General features: G+C 39.4%; 3 protein-coding genes across 3 annotated transcripts in view; 1 reads left to right on the top strand and 2 right to left on the bottom strand.

Moving 5' to 3' along the window:
- The window catches only part of CTNNAL1 (catenin alpha like 1), a 56,430-nt gene extending 55,705 nt beyond the window's left edge, over window positions 1–725 (top strand). Inside the window, exon 19 of the mRNA XM_027886905.1 lies at window positions 82–725. Within this exon, the coding sequence (XP_027742706.1) occupies window positions 82–243 (162 nt within the window). The 3' untranslated portion in view covers window positions 244–725. The remainder of the gene's footprint in view (window positions 1–81) is intronic.
- A 599-nt stretch (window positions 726–1,324) lies between these two features.
- On the bottom strand, window positions 1,325–5,196 carry ABITRAM (actin binding transcription modulator). Its single transcript, XM_027886906.1, has 6 exons — window positions 5,129–5,196; window positions 4,980–5,031; window positions 2,613–2,742; window positions 1,828–1,904; window positions 1,687–1,756; window positions 1,325–1,618 (listed from the first exon to the last, which is right to left on the bottom strand). The coding sequence occupies exons 1-6, from the start codon at window positions 5,190–5,192 to the stop codon at window positions 1,490–1,492; spliced, it is 522 nt and encodes a 173-aa protein (XP_027742707.1). The 5' UTR covers window positions 5,193–5,196; the 3' UTR covers window positions 1,325–1,489.
- Window positions 5,197–5,984: 788 nt separating this feature from the next.
- The window catches only part of SLC39A6 (solute carrier family 39 member 6), a 21,404-nt gene continuing 7,436 nt past the window's right edge, over window positions 5,985–19,952 (bottom strand). Inside the window, exons 6-10 of the mRNA XM_027886855.1 lie at window positions 19,650–19,701; window positions 18,296–18,673; window positions 13,331–13,411; window positions 10,710–10,900; window positions 5,985–9,941 (exon numbers count right to left, since the gene is read on the bottom strand). Of these exons, the coding sequence (XP_027742656.1) occupies window positions 9,789–9,941; window positions 10,710–10,900; window positions 13,331–13,411; window positions 18,296–18,673; window positions 19,650–19,701 (855 nt within the window). The 3' untranslated portion in view covers window positions 5,985–9,788. The remainder of the gene's footprint in view (window positions 9,942–10,709; window positions 10,901–13,330; window positions 13,412–18,295; window positions 18,674–19,649; window positions 19,702–19,952) is intronic.

Raw genomic sequence — 19,952 nt, 5'->3', positions numbered from 1 at the left:
TTTTAAATAAGCTTTGGGTTTTGTTTCGTTGGGGTTGGTTGGTTGTTTTTAAGAAATACTCTTTTTTATATATATACACAGAATAAAGCAGGAAATGGTTGCCTTAAACCTGCTCCACCATGGAAAGAAGACAGAATACGAACTGGAACAAATGCACACGCTCCAGAAAGAAGAGCAGAGACATTTGGCATCAAGTCTTTAGAAAATCATGTAACAAACATGACATTTTTAGAGAGCAAGTAATTATAGCACTGAGAAATGCAGGAACTCCCATTTGAAAATAACACTTGCTGAATTTTCAATATTGCTTTCATTTGTGGAAAGTCAAGCCAGGTTAATTTGAAATGAAACTGTTGGCCTTTGTCACATCTAATAGATGTCCCATTACTTAGCCATTACAACACCAGCTAGTCTAAATGTTCTGTATTTTTATAATGTGAATGCCTTTCCTATGCTCACTGATACCGATTTTGTAATTAATGCTTATGAATGTCTTACTGGATGTTTCAACCCAAAGATGCTGCTAATAGACATTTTATGTAAAGACGCCTGTGCTGCATATGCTATATGTAACACTACTGTTGAAGTCTGTGAACTCATCTCTGGCCTATTTCAGTCTATGTATTTGATAAAGCAGAATCAGGAATATAGTCTGAAAGGCTGTGGCCCGAAGCACTGAAATGTTATCTTAGTTATGAGTTATACCTGCAAGGAAGTAGTCCTAGAAAACAACAAAAAAAAACCCCAACTCTTTTAGTAGCTGCACCCCTGAATTTTAATCTTGATGACATGACTGATCTTTATGAAAGGGTATTTCTAAGTGACTAATAGTCTTGACTCAAATCCTTTTTTTGTTATCCTCTATATTTGTAGACAGTAGTTGTTGCTTCCTTTTTTTATTAAAATTTACTGAGCAGAATTTGAGTTGTTTGTTTAACCACTGAAGTATTATGCTGACTTGACATACCATTTAAATTTTAAGAAAACAGATACTGATTGTTACAGAATTGTGTACAAAGGGCATTATTTCACTTCAGGATGCCATGAAAATACAACCTGGCGTGAAATGTGTATTTTCAAGTTTATCTGCTCTTTATACCTATGCTTGTTGCATTTTTATTTTCAATTCACCTTTGTCAAACTCCGTATTGCTTTTATTTAGCTGAATTTGATGATAGGTAATTCATATGATTTTTCTGTATGTATTATGCTCGCATTAAGCAAAAGCAAAGCTGATTGTGGAACACAAATACTCTCCAACATGTCATTCTGAGCTTATTTAAGAACTTGTAGTGCTAGAACTCAGAGAAAAAGAGTACGGAAATTTTAATATACAAAGTATTCGAACTGGTTTATTCTTGTATGAATCAAGCAGTTGAGTTCAACTTTTAAAAACTGACACTAGGCCTTTCAATACTACAAAACTCACAGTGTACAGTAGAAGTAGCTTGTTTAGTATCAAGTACAGATGATAAGTGTAGAACTGATTTCATGAAGAAGAATTACGGCGTTTCAACAAAATTTCCTCGTACTCCTTCTGCGTCAGAAGTCCTTGAGTTATGCTCTTGCTTTCTTCAAATTTGGGTAGAACCACTGCAATGTACCCCTCGGTTGACGGCTAAAAAGCAAGACTGAAGTAAGCAGTGAAATAAAAGTTAGAAAATGAAAAGCAAGAAAGTGTCTTACCTTTTCTTGCAGAAGAGCGGGGTTACTAAGAATGTTTTCATTCACTTCTATCAGCCGCCCTCGTATACAGCTGCAAAAGTGTTTAGATTAAGTAGACGTCCATAGTATGTCAAGGTAAGACGAGAAAGGGAAAAACCTTACCTGTAAATGGTGTATTCCTCTCCATCTGATGAAGATATCCTGCACAGAGGGGCAAGTTCTGTTAAAAACTGAGCTCCCTGCATTTGAAAAATAAATAAATATATATGTAGTTTAATGACTCAGGGCTTTTAAAAGTATTACCACCAGCAACATAAGTTTGTAAGCTTCTCAGAAAGCAAGGATATGTGATAGTTACAGGTCATTGCAAGTTACAGTGCTGTGCTTCCCTACAGAAGGGAAGATGCCAACTTAGTTATGTGCTCAAATCAAATAGAAGCTTGTTAAGGGCTTCCAGATTTAGTCATAATTAAGTTTCTTGCAGAACAGCAGACCTGTAGTCTGCAGCAGGGAAGAAACAGCATGGCTGATATCAGTATAAGCAGGTTAAACTACACATTCAAAAATCCACCACGAAACACACTAAACTGGTCCATCTGCTATCTGGACTAGCTTGAGAAAAACAGCATCTCCAAATCCTTGGCATTTTCTTGGAAATAAATTTTTGTCTTTTCAGAGATGTTTATATCTCTTTGTACACTATAAAAAAAAAAAATTACTAAAAGCAAGTGGGTTTGAGTGACACTGTAGGAGTGCTGCAGGACCTGGGCTAGGACAGCCAGACAGGCACCTCTCGAGGAACTCTAAATTCTTCAGCTGCAGAGGGGCTGGTTTAAAATACAATACAAAACAAAAGTAACCTCCTAGGTTTCTGTCCTAGAAAGGACAGGAAGCTTTAGGCAATATGAGAGATTAAAATGAAAACTAACAAAAGAAGAAAGCCATACCCTTTTGGACTTCCCAGAGACCTTATTCTGAAGTCTGCTACAGTTGGCACTGATTTGGTAATTTATGCTTTTAATTGTTTTCCCACTTTGAAGAAGAGGATGGGCTTCTGCCAAGGTGATGACACAGATTCTGGAAAAAAAAAAAAAAGTATTATGCTGTAGTTTTGAGAAACCATGCTCCTGTGCTCTAAGCAAGCTCCACAGCCTTCTCTGCCTATCTTACTTGATGCCTGCAATTGCAAATTGCCTGCCTGAAAATTGCATTCTGACCTAAACCAACTCCCATAGGAGGTGCTTCATTTTGAGATACTAGACAGGATCATCAAAAACACTACAGTTCTTACCTAAACAGGACCACTGCTTTTAAATATGCCAGAGCTGTTCTGTCTGTTGTTGTACCCTATGGGAACGTACTTTGTTCACTTGACAGCTAATAGCTGAGGTAGATACTCACTTAAGACAAGTAGAGCACAGTAGTACCCTTTTGTCACAAAATGTAATGAAAGGCAGTGTTTCTCAGAACAGCTAAAGGCCATTTGTAGTGAATAGTTAGAGCAGATAAATCCTTCACTGATCTGGGCTCTAGTTAGCCTGCTGCTTGCCTTTAATCTTTTTCTAAAGGAAGGTTATTTCTTTCCGTTAAACTGGACAGTTTGAGACAAGCCAAGCTGAGGAGACGGCCTGCCTTCATCCCTGGTCTAGAACCATGCATAACACACAAGCATGGAGAGCCCAGAACTTGCCAGTAAATGAAGAGAGATGAAGCTTTTCTGTTCAAAATGAGTATATAACCTAGGGCAAGGACCAGAATTAACAGACCAGTGACTGCAGAGAAAACCAGGGCACAAAACCAGATCATTCCCTGTGGATGCTGCATCTGTCTCCACAGACTTCTAGGGAGTTCTGGCTGCGCAGTTCCCACAAGAGGGAGCTGGATCCTGGTGGATGCATTCAGCATGCCCCAGCAGCAAAGCTACCTCCTCTTCACCCCAGCCTCTTTCTAAGGGGGAGATGGCAAATCATTTATTTGAACAGTCATCTGTTGGACCTGAGACCTTGCAAAACAAAAAAACATCCCCCCGGAATTCTATACTGCCTGGAAAAAACAAACTGAGCCACAGCCCCATACATAATAAGGGAAAAATACTTCATAGAGCATTTGGCTATGCTGCTGCATAAGCCAAGGGCCCTGATATTGCACAATTCAAAGTAGCAAAACAGTCTTCGTAGACATTCGAACAAATTTTTATTTCCTTTTCCTCCACATCAACAGGATTTTAAGTATTGTTTATATCAAGACAACTGAGACTAGTAATTACATATTTAGTACATATGCAAGGGTGTCCTTTCTTGCTCTTGCTGTCACACCTTTTATTCACAGGCACTCTGGTTTTGAAAGAATGAGAAAGGACTGCAGAAAAAGCCACTGAGAAGCTCCAGCTCCAAAAGGCTGCAGCAGGGCAATGGGTCTGCCCTGTGCCAACCACGCTCTTCCTGTTATTCTGAACTGTTAACAGGAGCAGGTAACCCACTCGGCACACAAATGCAGTCTCACCTTCCCTCAACACCTGAGCCACTGGCACTGACAGTTTTTGTGTAGATAGTAGTTAGGTTTATTCTTCCCTCTGGGACCAAACACCCCAGAAACACTCCCAATGCCCCAACAGGGCACTGCTGAGGGAGGTCAGAAGCAATGCATGACATTTTCCTATCTTGCCTTCACCACCCATAGTACACAAATCACAGAATCTGCTGAGCTGGAAGGGACCCACAAGGATCATCGAGTCCAACTCCTGGCCCTGCACAGAATCATCCCCAAGGGTCACGCCATGTGCCCGAGAGAATCATCCAAACGCTTCTTGAACTCTTGTCAGGGTTGGTGCTGTGACCACTTCCCTGGGGAGCCTGTTCCAGCGCCCAACCACACTCTGGGTGAAGAACATTTTCTCTAAGAGCTTAATATCTTTCTTTTATCGTAGTGCCCAAAAGTGCACACAATATTCAAGGTGAGGCCGCACCAGTGCAGGGCGGGACAGTCCCCCCAGTCGACCGGGCTGCTTTGCCTGATGCCTCCCAGGACATGGTTGGCCCTCCTGGCTGCCAGGGCACTGCTGACTCATATTCAACTTGCCATCGACCAGGACACCCAGGTCCCTTTCCCTGGCACTGCCTTCCAGCATCTCATTCCCCAGTCTGTCCGTACGTCCGGGGCTGCCCCCATCCCGGGTGCAGAATCCGGCACTTCCCTTTGCTGAAGGGAAAGCAATTAAGCTGTACACAGAAAAGGCCAGAGTCTTCCCGGGGGGTCAGAACCCGGCGGGCAGAGAGCGGACCCCAAGCCCCCCGCACGCCGCCCGCCCCACTCGCCTGTTGGAGTGCTGCAGCACGCAGAAGTCCTCGCACGGCCGCCCCTTCACGTCTGCAACGAGGGCACAAACACCAGTCACCGCCCCGTCGCCGCCCAGGCCCCGGTCCCGGTCCCGGTCCCGGTGCCGGGTCCCCCCGCCCGGCGCTACCTGGTTTATACCAGCGCGTAAAGTAGCGCTCGGCTCCCCCCGGGCCCGCCGCCGGCCCCTCCATCCCGCCCATCCCGGCCCGCCCCGCCGGCGCACCGCGATGACGGAGAGAGGGGCGGCCCCAACCCCGCCCCCTCCTCCTCCCCGGCACACGAAACTCCAAGGAAATACAATTTTTACTTTTTTTTTTTTTTTTCTTCCTTTCTTTCTTTATTTTCCACTACCCCCCTCCCCCCCGAAAAAGTAAACGAAAGGTGTTTCGCCACATGGCGAAAGCATCTTTCGCCATATCTTCATCAGTGAAAAAAACGCTCGAAACCCCAGCATTTGGTTCAGTGGTTTATTTTCTATAGCACGCAGCAATACGGTAACAGCAAGTCATGATATATACACGCCAAAAAAAAGGTACCTTAAATAAACAGCATGTTTCATTAAAACATCGTTTTGTTTCTTGCTTGTGGCAAACAAACACAATGAGCCACTTTTTCCACGGAAATTTTAGCTGTGCTGGTGTCTCAGTTCAAGCAGCAGGAGAGCCTCAGTGAATTCCATTTTAGCCTTTGAATTCCATTTAAGCCTTCGCTGTGTTTTATATAAACATAAATACACACCTGCCATCACATACAGCTACAAAGGAGGAGAGACACCGTACCGGCACCTGAACCCCACAGGCCAGGCAGAATTTGAGAACTTCCACTCCTTTGTCTGACTTCTGACTCTTGCTGCACATAGTAACTACACGACACCATTTCTGTACAAATGCAGGCCAAAATTATTAGAACATCCTGTTACACACAAAAAAACCCCAAAACAAACAAAAACCCCCCAAAACAAAAACAACAAAAAAACCCAACCAAACAACCGATGCCAGCATATTCCATTTACCTGCATCTAGCACGGGTGCTAAAGGCAGCTGTAACAGCATATAAAATTAAGGTTTGTACCATAATTAAGCTATAGACAGATACACAAAACAGGTACTTCCATTTATCAGTCAGAATAGGCAGGCACATTACAAACTGCTGCAGAAAAAATACGCATAAAAGGGCTGCCTAGAAGCTCTGCCCCATCAGTTTGCCAAACCACGAATATTTTCAACATGAGTACACTGCAACAAATGCAGATTCTACTTTATAAGGCTGACAAACAACAAAACAACAACAAACCAACCCAAACCAAACAAAAAACAAACAACCTTTTGTCATCTTGCTAGTACGAACCTACAGCAAGTCTCAGTCTATAGTCTTCTCAATTACTAGTTTGGACAGCTGTCTGTCATGGACATCTCCATCAATCATTAAAGAGGTAGAATATGCTTGTTTTTTAGGTTAGAGACACTTCTACTCGCATACTCTAAAGGCAATTCATTTTTCATATTGTTATATTAGCAAAGTGTTTTGACATGCAGATACTTTAACGTCAGTTGATCACATCAAAAACCAGCCAAGAACCCACTGGAAACACTGTCTGAAATTTGTAGATTTATCTCCATCATTTAGTCATTGATTTTAAAGTCTCTTGAGCAACACTGGGCCACATGTCTGCTTCCTATGTCATATCCACTATGTGGACAACAGAAGTCCAGCTGAACTGGCAGCTATTTTGGTTGTAGGCTAGTAAAAAATTCAAAGCAAACTTTGCTCATCCAAGTCTGAAATGCCTCAGGACTACCGAGGTGGGGCATGCCCGATTTCTGTAGCAGCTGAGAGTGCAGGACAGAAGGTGAAAGCCCCATGGGCTGAAGTGCACTGTATTTATGGTGTTTTAGCACACCATGGGTAAACACGGTGCCCCAAGCCCTACAAAGCCTGCTAGGACACAGTGAGGCTGCATCCCTGAAACTGCATCATGCAGAACAGTCACAATGAGAGGTCTGGAGGAAAGGAAGGGACAAGCCTTGCTGACTTTTTTTCCTCAGGAATATGTGTTGCCCATAAGGAGCAGTACAGGAGCACAAACTGAGGCACATCAGCGCTGATGGTGACCAGCACTATTACCCTAGCAAAGGCAAGAGTTGTTTAGACAGGTCAGGGGCAAATCAGATCACCCCAAAGAACGACACACTCAGCTCCAAAAAAGAGACATCAGGAACACCTCCAGGGGAAAAGCAGCTATATTTGGAGAGATCGGGAACGAGGTGGGACCGCCAAGATTGGAGGTCAGTATACGAAAAGGCATGAAAAAATTTCATTTGACAGGTTTAGTGTGTGTCAGCATAGGTGTCAGCATGATTATTTGGATCTGTTTTTCTAAAAAGGAGGCAGTGATGGCAGAAATAAAGCAGCTTTTGATGAGCCAAAGATTACGGTATTCAAGCACTAGAGGTGGAAAGGGAAAGATGAAGATCAGAAGGTGGGTTTAACGCAGAGTTTAGCTACTCCTGAAGTTAAATGAACATAGAAGTAAGGGCAGAATTATCATCAGAGTTAAGACTGAAAAAAAACAGTTTACCTCCTCTTCTGAGAGTTCAAATAAGATGTCAGTTTAAGTGCATAGAAGATGCAGAAGCAATGGGTAGACAGATATCCAATTTTCATCATACTCATAAATACTACTAATTCAAGCTTGGGAACACTAGAATATAACTGCTATAAGAAAAGGATGGGTGATCAAGAAGATGCTATTAAAAAAATAGCTCATGGCTGTTGTACCATGGCACAACTCCTCTGTTCAGAGGTGTTCTTCTAACGGAAGTCCAGAGGGTTAATTCAAATGCAATACAGAATGTAAACTGCTTGATTAAGGGAGATAATGCACCTACATTTTGTCAGTGTTCCTGTTAGAGATGAATGCCCAGCACAAGAGTTGCTTATAGTGATGAAAAGTTAGGTTAAGGGGAGGAAAATATGTGCTTCCAAAAGAAAGTTCTCTTCCTCTTTCCAAACAACTGCTCACCAAGCAGAGATGCACGGGTTCCTACATGGCAGATATAGGGGAGGTGGTAAGAGCCCATCATAGCTTAGTACTGCTTTCAGGATGCATTAGCAGAGCTGAAGGAAGTACGCCTTTCTCAATCCCCTGGCTTCAAAGGAGGCACTGAACAGGATTTCATCACCATGGGCAGAAGATTAAACCTCAGTCTTGTTAACCTCAGAAAAGACTGAAGGAGGAGGAGAAGCTAATATTCCATTGCCTGCAAAAACTCCTCTGATGCCCATTTCTCAACTAATAAAAAACTCTCAAACCACTCATTTAATTGAAAACATCTGTTTCTGAGGTGATAGAATAAGTTTTGGCTTCCATTGTATGACAGACCAACAGACTGTCAACCTATCAGCTATAATTAAACAATTCTGTGGTGTTCAAGCTTCTTATTCAGCTGGTGATTTGAAGCAGTGGATCAAAAATAAGTTCTAATTGTTATATTTCCAGGATTTTTAAAGCCAGCTAGTAAAATATAATAATTCTGTTAGTTTTTAATCAAATAAAAGTTGTCTAATATTCACCTTCCCTGCACAAATGCAGAATTTATTTATTTTACTATTGTTTTTTCAGCCTTCTTACTTCAGTTACATTCAGGGTGGTGAAAAATATTAAGACTAAGTTCAAACCACACAGTTAAGTCTACACTTGTTATTCTCAACATGCTGCTTCCCTAGATATGCTGTCAAAGAAATTCTGGTATTTTGGATTTCTCAGTCTTAGTTCTTGCAAAGAATGTAACTGCTTTGCAAGCACAAGTTCGTGTGCAATCATACTGAACTAGAAGTAGGCAGCTCTCCCACTCAGCTCATTTTCCCAAAGTAAACCAACACTTTACTTCAGGAAGCTGTTATAGTAAATGACTGTTTTATCTCAGCCTGTACTGATCCCCCCTTTGATATCAAACAGGTTTTAATATACCTTTGTCATTTCAGGCAGTATAAGTGGGATATAGCACTGCTTTTAAAGCCTTTTTGCTGAAATTCATGTATTTTAGAGCCATACTTTTACAATTTCATAGCTGTACTTTTGTTGCTGACTTGACAAATCAGTGAAAAGCAACAGGTATCAGAAGGGATCAAACAAGTAAAACATTTGATGCAAACACTTGGAACATTATTTCATATTAATTTGTTTAGAGTAGAAAGCAACCGGAATAAGACACAGGGAATCCACAAGCTGTTGAGAGCACCACCACTACAAAGGATGGAGTCAGCTACCAATCCATATAAACTAGGTGTATGAAGAAGAGATGAATGTCTGCCAATACAAACACATGCTAACCATTACTTGTCTTTTTCTCATTTTACACTGCTCACTGTGATTTGTATCCACTCATTTTGATTGTGCTAAAATAAAAACCACTGTTGTTTTGCCTCTCTAAACCAACCAAACCATTGAAGTAAAAAAACATAACGTATAATTACATACAGTAAACAAGTTCAGTAAAAAAACCCAACCTAACCCCAAAGACAACACCGATTTGGCACTTTAACCATGTTTTACCAAGTACCACTTTCCACAGTACCATAAGCAATACTAAATCCCAAGTAAAAAAACCCAAAACTTTACAGTGTTCATTTCTATCCGGGGAGAAGGGAGGAAAGGGCTTAACCACAAAGCACACCAATAAAAATATCTAGTCTATATCAAATGTACCTCTCCAATAAGGAGTTTAATAGAAAAAAAACCCTACTACTTATAATTTAACACCAAGCTGTCTTTCTGGCAGCCAGGATTACAGGTTTATCCTGAATACAATCTTATGTTCAAACACTGAGATAAGCAGCATTATCCCAAAACCCAGGAGAATCCCAGCATTCTGTAACAGGAAGTATCCCCACCGGCTACATCCATGATCACTGGCATCATTGTGGAGCATTTCAGGTACCTAAACAAACATGAAAGTGTTAAATGCCTTCAAAACAAACAATTACTTCAAACCCAGTTCTTGAACCATAAGGCACAAGGTAGAGAAGTCTTACTCCTCTAGTTCTTCCCATCAACTGCATTCATATTGCTCCTTGAATTAGGTGTTACTCAAACATGAACAACACTGTCAGAGGCTATTTTCATATTTACACACAGACAGAACCCATAATGTTTTAATTATTGTTTTCATGGTAATTATGCTGATGTTTTAAGTCAACCATTTAGTCGTGATATGATTATTTAATAAGTGATTTAACTGAGACACACCAACAATTTTATTCTTAAAATGACAGTTAAGCTTTCACAAATATCCACTTTGTACAAACATACTTCTGGAGGTACAATATATATTTTTAAAAAATATCTGTCTTCATGACAAGAAGCAGTAACAATTTCAAGGAAAAGTTGGAGCAAATTTGGTGGTGCTGACAGTGTGCAACTTGCAGTCTTACCAGCCATACTGGGCACTGTCAGCAGCAAATTCTTTACCTCTGCTGTTAACTGCCTCTGTTTAACAGCTAAGGGGAAAACAGAGCATGTTCCTACAGTAATCTGAATAAAAGCACTTTCACCTTAACATTTAACTGAGCACTTACACTCATTAGCACCTCCAAGCCCAGAGAAAGTTAATTGAGGGAGAAAAGAAGGAAGAATTTGAGATGAAAATAAAATTAGCATTAATTCTTAAACTGTGCTATATAAAATTCAAGTAAATCTAGCCACTTACCATATCCACAAGAGCCACGTACATGAACAAGCCAGCAGTAAGTGCAAATATCCACATTGAGACATTGTCTGCATAGTGACCGATAAGGATCCCAGTCGCCATCCCAAGATAGGCCAGCATAGCAGACAGAGCATTATAAAGCACAGCTTGCTTGACAGTCATACCGGCTTTTAGAAGTACAGCAAAATCTCCTACAACAGGGGAAGGAAAAAAATACACCCGAAGTTTTCATTCTCAGGTAGTTATTTTAGTATTTTCTTACTTACAGTTTTCTTATTTACAAGATTACTAAGATTGATCTATGCTGTCATTTGTCTTATTCTTTTTCCTTCATAAAACTAGAAATCACTGGGAGACAGAAAATTAAAGGGAGCACATGAAGCACAGCAAACAAACACAGCAGCAAACACTGTAAGGTTATAACCTTAAAGTCTTAGGAGTTTTGGAAGAAGCAACTTTGGACTGAATCACAAAATAACGTGAGTTAGAAGGGACCCACAAGGATCATGGAAGTCCAGCTCCTGGCCCTACACAGAACAGCCCCAAGAAGCACACCATATGCCTGAGAGCATTGTCCAAACACTTCTTGAACTCTTGTCAGGCTTGGTGCTGTGACCACTTCCCTGGAGAGCCTGTTCCAGTGCCCAACCACCCCCTGGGTGAAGAACCTTTTCCTAATATCCAACCTAAACCTCCTCTAATACAACTTCAGGTCACTGATTACCAGAGAAGAGATCACTGCCCCTCCTCTTCCCCTCACAAGGAAGTTGTAGACTGCAAGGAGGTCTCCCCTCAATCTTCTCTTCTCCAGCCTGAACAGACCAAGTCACCTCAGCTGCTCCTTGTATGGCTTCTATCCCTTGTATCCCTTCAAGTCCCTTCACCATCTACATAGCCCTGCTTTGGATGTTCTTTAAGAGCTTTATATCTTAGTGTAGTTTGCATTTAAACCACCACTGTAAAATGTTGCAGTACTTGATATGCATGAGCACTCTAAAGAAGTCCCTAAAAAAATATTCCCATATTTGACTGCATAAAGCAATAGTGATTCTTCCATTTATTATCCTGTAACTGCTCTTTGTACTTCAAGTATTTTTATAAATTTTGAAGTAATTTCTTTGTTAATTTCTGTAAATGAACCTTAATGTCTTAATTTTACTTGAAGGAATGATAGGCCACCAGCCAGAAATAGATTTCCTGTAATTCAGAACAGATTTTTTTCTAGACCAGAGTAGTAGAAGTTTATATAAGTTATCTCCAGTTAAAGTAAACAAATAAACAAAAGTGATCTTCAAAGGTCAATTGAGTAAATTGTTACAACATCTTTTCCTACAAGATACTGCAATTAAGATGAACTGATATATTATAAACATTGTTTAGCATTAACAACAATGATCCAATTTTAATCCCAGCTAATTTCAGCTAGTCCCATTTGTTTCGATATTACTATGGCACTTCATGTCCTTGCTAAAGAAGGTATTTCTTATCAAGCTTTCTGTGCTGAATAAAGTATGATTTAAATTTTTTAAAGATTTTTCCTTATTTCCAAAACCAACAGAACAGCTGAATCTAAAATTATCAGATTCATAACATGAATTTACTTTTAGTAACAACTTTTAGTACATGTAATTAATACAAGGTTCCATGATTATTATGAACAAAACTCAACTCCTCCCAAGTCATAAAATCAGGCTATGTTTTCTGCAGAATAACTATTTCTGTATAGAATTACTGCACAAATATATCAAGCTGTTTAATACAGGGTTTGATGTTTACACATACTGGTTTACAAGCTCCTTTAAATGAAACTGAACATTCTACTCTCTAGGGAATTAAATCTTAAAAAATGCAAGCAAACTTTTCTTTCTTCATTCAATACATCAAGTATTACTGTGACTATGACAGTTAAGAAATAAACACCAGTTGCATGTTCAAAATGATCTGACAGTTGGGAAGATCAGTTTTGTCTCAGGTTTAACAAAGCAGATCTGTCCTGTTCCCACAGGCTGCCCCGCAAAAGGGCCAAATACTGAACTTACATTGTAAAACATGAAAATAACATCTCATGGGACAGCACATGAATTTAAATCACTTGAGCTTGAAAGACAAATTATTTCTAGGAAAGATTTCTAAGTAGTTTCACGTTTAATTTAGAGCTACAGCAGTTCTTTGCAAGATTTAATGAAAAAAGCAGCAAATGTTATGCAGAAAGTAGTTTGACTAATCATGACCTTCTTTTAGCAGCACAAACACAAGAATAAAATTAAAGAGAGATGTGAGAAAGGCAAATTCTGTCATGCATCCTCCTGCAATTCACAACTTATGTTGTATACAAGGAGAATAAAAACTACAACTCGACAGAACAAGCTGTAAGTAACTGCAAGAGGCGGACTTTTAAACACAGTAGCTGAAATATTTAGATTTTTAAAAGTAAGATTATTTCAATTAAGAAATGTTTAAAAATGCCTTTAAGTAAATTAAAAATATTCTTGATTAGACAGCCTGACACAGATGAAGTTTTCTGATCAAATTTTATAGCAACACAGAATAAAATCTCTTATTCCCCCATGTGCCCCTTTAAGAATATATACATGCAGTATATGGAAATACTGGGGTCTTACCTAGCTCATGAGGTAATTCATGGCAAAACACAGCCACAGAAGTGCTTAAACCACTAGACAGCCCTTCAGTAAAGGCTGCTCCTATGAACATACAAAGAAAAAGAGGTGTGAACAAAACATTACTGCATATACAGACATCAAGCTCAGAAGCATTGTTGCACGTGCTGCTTGTGTCATATTAGTACATATTAGTTTCACTCAAGTTTTTCTTCTCTTTGTGGAAGCAGTTTAACTGAACAGTTGTTTACAATTCGTAAGTTTCAAAATTCTCTTTCAGAATCTTCTGAGTAAACCACATTTCACTATTTTATTTCTGAATTAATACCTTCCAACAACATTGCCCTTCACAAAAAATGCAATAAATACTTTTTTTTTAAAGTTACAAAGGGATGAAAGGAGTTGAACTGCATCTGAGAGTCAGCACTTGAAAAAGGAAAGTCAGTTCAAACACTAAGAGATGCTGTGTAAGTCACATGAAAACAATAATGAAAGACAGCTTGAATATAAGCAAACTACTACACTTTAAGTGGAGGAAAGAAAAAACACAACCAACAGTCCAACAGTCCCCATCTTTCTGGTTTTCCCTGCTTCTCCTGTTGCTTGCCATTTTTCTCATTTGGCAGCAGTTGAGGAGGACACAGCACACTGCAGGGCTGCAGAGGTCACACACAGCATGGGGGGTCCCCAGCTGCATGGACAGCATGCCCCAGGGTGCACAACCACATCCAGCTTCCTCTTCAGCTGGTACCAGCAGCCTGCCAGCAAACAAGGTGCTGCCAATAAGCAGTTAAAGAGCCACAAGGCCATGACACAGTAGGCTGGCACACAAGAGACCCAGGAGTACTGTTCACAGACCACCTAAACAAGAAAAGGTGGTGACTAAGGCTACCTATGAACACAAGAATCATTCACAGAAGATTTTTCAGCTGTGAAGGCAACAGTACTGGGCACACAATCAAAGACGTCCCTTAATTGTATTGGTAATGCTTTCCTCAATAGAAATTACAGAAAAGTCAGCCAGGATTAGCCTTCTAATTAACCCACTGCACCAAACCAAGGAAAAACTGATGGCCAATACAGCAAAAAACAACACCTTGAGAGCATGAGGTAACTGAGATAAGGATACGGGAGGAGGCTGGGAAAGGAGGAAGCAAAATTAGGACTCTAGATTTTAACAAAGCAGACTTTGACTTCTTTAAGGAATTGCAGTGCAGAACACCCTGGGAATCAATCAAAAGGGAAAGAGTGCCCAGAAGAGGTGGCTGGTGCAGGAACACTCACAGAAGACATGCCCAGTAAGCAGTGTGTCTCAATGAATTAAGACTCAAAAGAGAAGCACACAAGAAATAGGAACAAAGACTGGCGACAAGGAAGTTAAAAGCAGTGGAACAAAAAGGAGGAAGAACGAAGCCCAGCTGGAGCCAAAACTAACAAGACACCAAGGATGACAAGAAACAGTTCTACAAGAATGCTAGCTGAGAAACAACGTTCAGGAAAAATTCAGGTCTGTGGATAGAACAGGAAGGGAAACAAGCAGTAGACATAAAAAGAGCAAAGCATCAACACAGCCTTCATCTCAGTCCTCATTAGCAAAGCCAGATCCCAGCACCATGCCAGAAAGAAAGGGGCAGCAAACCACAGAAGCAACAGTTGAGGGATATGTAATAAAACCTGGAAACACTCATACACATGCCAGGATGGGACTCTAACTCAAGGGTGCTGACGGAGTTGACTGGTGTGACAGCAAGGTTGCACTCTATCATTTGTGGAAAACTATGGCTGTGGAAGGCCCCAGTGGAACTCTGAGGAAAGGATAACATTATTCACATCTTTAAGAAAGGCAAAGAACAGGACTCAGGGAACAGTCAGCACCATCTAAGTTCCTGGAAAGATCATGTTGAATATCCTCTTCAAATCCCTCTCCAAATGCTTCATCCAGCTTTAGGAAGTAACTGACTGACTGTAGAGACAGTGATAGCAGTGAATGCAACAGAACTTGACTTCAGTAGGATTTCTGACACTATTGCTTACAGAGAGATAGTGGGAAAAGAGGAAACATGAGCTTGCACACTGGCTGGACTGCTGAGCTAACAAGACCTGATGGCTGGCTATTAAGAAGTAGAGCTCACCAGGACAAAAACTGCAACCAATTTTGCTTCACTAATGATCTGAATGAAACAGATGGCATCAAGAGCAAATTTGCAGATGACACTAAGCTGGGGGGCAGTGGGGAGAAAATAAGTGCTGAGGTGACACATCAAGCACTGGAGCTTTAGACAAGACCACAGTAAACTTAATTCTTACAAAGTTCAACAAGGAAAAGTAAGAAGTAACCAAAGTACAAGTTTAAATAACAAAAATATCTATTTTTACTTTTTCGCTGCTAAAAAGAAGTCTTCAAACGTCAACAAACTGAAGATGACATTAATAAATCTGGCACTATTCTTTATCAATAAGTTGATTCAGTAGCATGATTGGTATCTAAAAATATACTTTTAAGACATCACTTCTTTCAAAAGCTAAAGGAAAAAAATTATATGCAAGAGTAGTGTAAAAATAGTGTTCTGTATTTTACTTATTTAGTTGCAGTTACACAGAAAAGTCCAAATCACAGATGATCACTTTGTACAAATGAGTCAGATGCAACTGTTCCATGCTCTAATAAAAAAAATAAGCACTTCTAAAACTTGTTCCTACAGAATTAGTGCAACAGATTTGAGGAAAGAAGTAACTGATAGAAATCATGAATAACAAATTGCGGAGTAAATGAACTTAAATGAAGGGTTATGGTGGCTAAAGCTACCTTTACATAAGCACTCAAATCTTCTTTTAAATACAGGTAAGATACAACACCAGTAGCATTTTCACAACACCATCAAACCAATGTTTTTCCATACTACTTTTAAGCACATACAGAACTGAAGGAAACCCATATTTCCATTAGCCTGAACAAGCTACACAGCAGGACTTCTAAAAGCTATTGCTCTCCCATTCAATAAGCCTTTATTAACCTTTCTTATACTCTTCCCTTCATAACTATAAAGTCATAGATCCTTCTCAAATCTCCCTAATGCCAGGAGGTAATTGATTCTGTGTGTCATTTGTATGCAAATCTTCCTTCTACCCCATTTTCACTACTGATCTGCTCAAAAATTTACATTCCATGCTTCAACTTTCATCAAAAATGAGATTAAATAAGAAAGTCTCTTTTCACATTACACTTTGAATTGACTGAATCTGAACAACTGCAATACTGCTGTGAAAAAAATAGTTATTATTGGGTTTTCCCCTCAAACAAGAACGAACTTGTCCTACAATAAAATTTACAGAAAGACTGATACTGCTGAACTTCCCCCGTATGCTAAGCAAGCTGGAAATGAATCCAATACCTGTAAAGATTAGTCTTAAATACAAAAGTCAAGATCAGAAAAGATTAGCATAAGAACTGAAGATTACTGCTTTGACTTCACTTTTAATAGCTTACTTTAACGTTTTAAATTAAAAAAAAAAAAGTAGTCTAGCTCTCTTAGAAAAAAATTAGAATCCCCAAAGCTGTCCTCCCAGACAGAAGTCCAAAACAAAATATTCAACCTATTATTTTTGTGATAAAGAAATATTTTCACTGAAGCATTAGCAAAAAATACTGAGCAATGACAACATGTTAAGGGAAGAACAGGGACACGAACAAAACAGGAACAAAAAGATAAGTGTTTTGTTTACAGGTAAAATAAGTGTTTATACAAGTTTAAGTTTTTTAAAAATGGACTATTAAGCTCAACTTTAGGAATAAGATTCTGAGTAGTGTATGACTGCTGTTTAAGAATATAAAACTTTTTTAAAACCTTTTCCAAGAAGAGAGACTGAGGACGATAAACTGAGCATTTGAAGAAAACTACTTCTGGTATCATAGAATCATTTAGGTTGCAAAAGACCTAAGATCAAGTCCAAATGTTAATACTATAATTGATATAGGTATTCTTAATCCAAAAATCTGTATAAATGCAACATACAGTGACTTCATTGGTATCTTCTTCACGAATCACATTTCTGACAGGTAATGGCTAACTACTGTCCTTCTCACACACTCCTAGGATACAAAAAAGCAGCACAGATCTTCTCCGGAAGTTAGTACAAGCACTAGGAAGAACTGTAATGCTTCTCTTTAGGGGATGGTAAAATCTGAAAATCTGGATGTGACACAACTGCTATGCTATGTAACAGCACCCTGAAGAACACAATGATTTGGACCAAATTAATTTTACAGCAAAAATGAATGCATGCCTACCTTCCGCAGCACTGAAATCACACATATATATTGCCTAATCCATTTGGGTAAACTTCAGGCTAAAACAGATTGAAACCAAGGCCCCATCTCCCTACCCACCAGTGCTCTAGGGGAACTTACACATGATGTGTAACCAGGGCCCAGAAGATAGATATGCCAAGTATAGAACCTGACCTTGCTGCGTAAAAAGTGAAGATGGAAGAGAAAAAGAAGTAAAGAAGCCCATGACACTAGTGGACTGACTAAAGTAAAAAAAAACTTAGTTACTTTGTAGGTGACGAAAAATACAAGCTTGTCATAAAAAAAATTAGGATTAAAAAAAACGTGGAGCACTTGCAGGTTTTGAAATAAAAAGCCAGTCCTGAATACTTTTTTATAAGCCTAGCTTTAGTTTTGAAAAACATTAGCTTTACTTTGCTAAAAATAGAAAATGTAGCTAAGTTTATGGATTTCCTAAAGAAATGCAGCTGTAAGCACATAATTTCTGTTTCATTTATCACTGACCTCCATGTTGCTAAACTGGAGATTTTTCTTATTCATTCAGAGATGCTATTGGATAGAAGTTTAGGCTTCACAGACCTGCTGTTAATGAGCTACATTCCCAACAGAGATAAGTGACAGCAAGAAGACTTTACCATCTTCACATATAACAAAGCTGCAGAGTCCAAGTTAACACTTACCAATTGCTAGCCCATCACTAAAGTTGTGTAGTCCATCTCCCATAATCACCATCCAGGCCAGAGTCGCTATCCCTGCATCCTTCAGTTCTTCACGTGAGTAGCGCTGACTGTGACTGTGGGGATGATGGTTCTGGTGATGATGGTGATGCAGAATATGATGGTAGTCATGGTGATGGTGGCTAAGATGGTCTGTCTGTCCTAGAGTATCGTGTAAGTGAGAATGGCATTTGTTTCTACAGCCCCTGGACACATATTCATTGTCAACCTCCTCCTGATGAGAATGAGCTATCATCACTTCTTCTTCCTCTTGTACAGTTGGTTGCTGAGAAATGAAGGCTGATGGATCTTGGGAGTCTGTCCCTAGATAGCCCTCAGGCCCTGTTACAAAAACCCAGAGTATAAAGGTTATACATTTTTAAAAACAACTAGGAAGCAACAAACCAACAAGTTGAATATGTGATGCGGTAAAGAAGAAAGCAGTTAGTCTAGAAGATGAGACTGATAAGGCAGGTTCTTGCACCAAAAATTTTATTTTTAAGGGTTTCCACAACTTATTTTCTTTAATCAGATTTCAGATATAATTCCCAATGGTTCAAAATAAGAAAAACTTTTAGTTTCTGCCCCAGCTACTGAAACAGCCCTTACATTATGGCCACAAATACCTCCTAAAAGGTAAAAAAGCTTTCCATCTAAGACCCAGTGCAATTTAAATACAACAGCATAAGGCTCCAAGTCCCAGTTTCACAGCATGAATTGCTTCAGAAAGACCAAGTATCTGAAAAGCATGTGACATTTGGGCTAAAGAATAAGGACACAGAAGAGGATTACATTATAGACAATTTTGGAAACTCCTGTATTTCATATAAATATAGGCACTTTGGTTTTACACCTGGAAAATAAACACATAGAAATAAAGTCATCAATGCAGACTACGAAATATCATTATATAAATTACATCAAGGCACACTAAGGTTAGTTATTTTAACTAACTCCTAAAACTTGCTGAATTCTTCCCCAGCAATTAAATTAATAACTTCAAAGGGGTCTTCTACCTTAGAGACAATTTTTTCATCAGCTATAAAATTATTTTGAAAAACTAAGCGTCTCCTTTAGCTACAAGAGCTAACAAGTATCTAGTGAGGTGTGGTTTGGATTAAAGCGTGACCTTGGGGATATATGATCATTCGCATTCCAAATACTTCAAGTAATATCTAGAATTTTAGATTATCACCCTTATAAATAATCAAACTAACAAAATCCAGGCTTAAGATACACAGAAATCTAAATAATAAATCACACATACAAGATCTAACAGTCTAAAGAGAAGTGCAGAAGCCATCAGGTACAGCTGTACTTTCAACAGCCATGGCCAGATGAGCTTCGCAAAATGACTTCAACTTCTGCTGCTAAATCCATAATTAAAAGGCTTAAGGTTTCAAAACTGTGAGTTCTCCACTTCCAACCTATTGATCCTTTTTAAAGGAAAGCAGCAAATAGAGCTAGCCCTCTATATATCAAAGCACAGACAGGTTTGGTTTTGGAAAGAATTCAAGTAGGCAGGGATCCAACCTACGATAAGCAGCAGATCTATGAGCTGCCATCAATCAGGTGCTTTTTAAACAGCTCTGCCACAAAATAGCAACTGTGCAATATTAAT

This window comes from Empidonax traillii, unplaced genomic scaffold (assembly GCF_003031625.1).
Source record: "Empidonax traillii isolate 1590-97213 ecotype Southwest subspecies unplaced genomic scaffold, ASM303162v1 scaffold196:size3368384, whole genome shotgun sequence".
Lineage (NCBI taxonomy): Eukaryota > Metazoa > Chordata > Aves > Passeriformes > Tyrannidae > Empidonax > Empidonax traillii.
The sequence above is the reverse complement of the archived record's forward strand: the minus strand, read 5'-3'. Positions and strand labels throughout refer to the sequence as shown.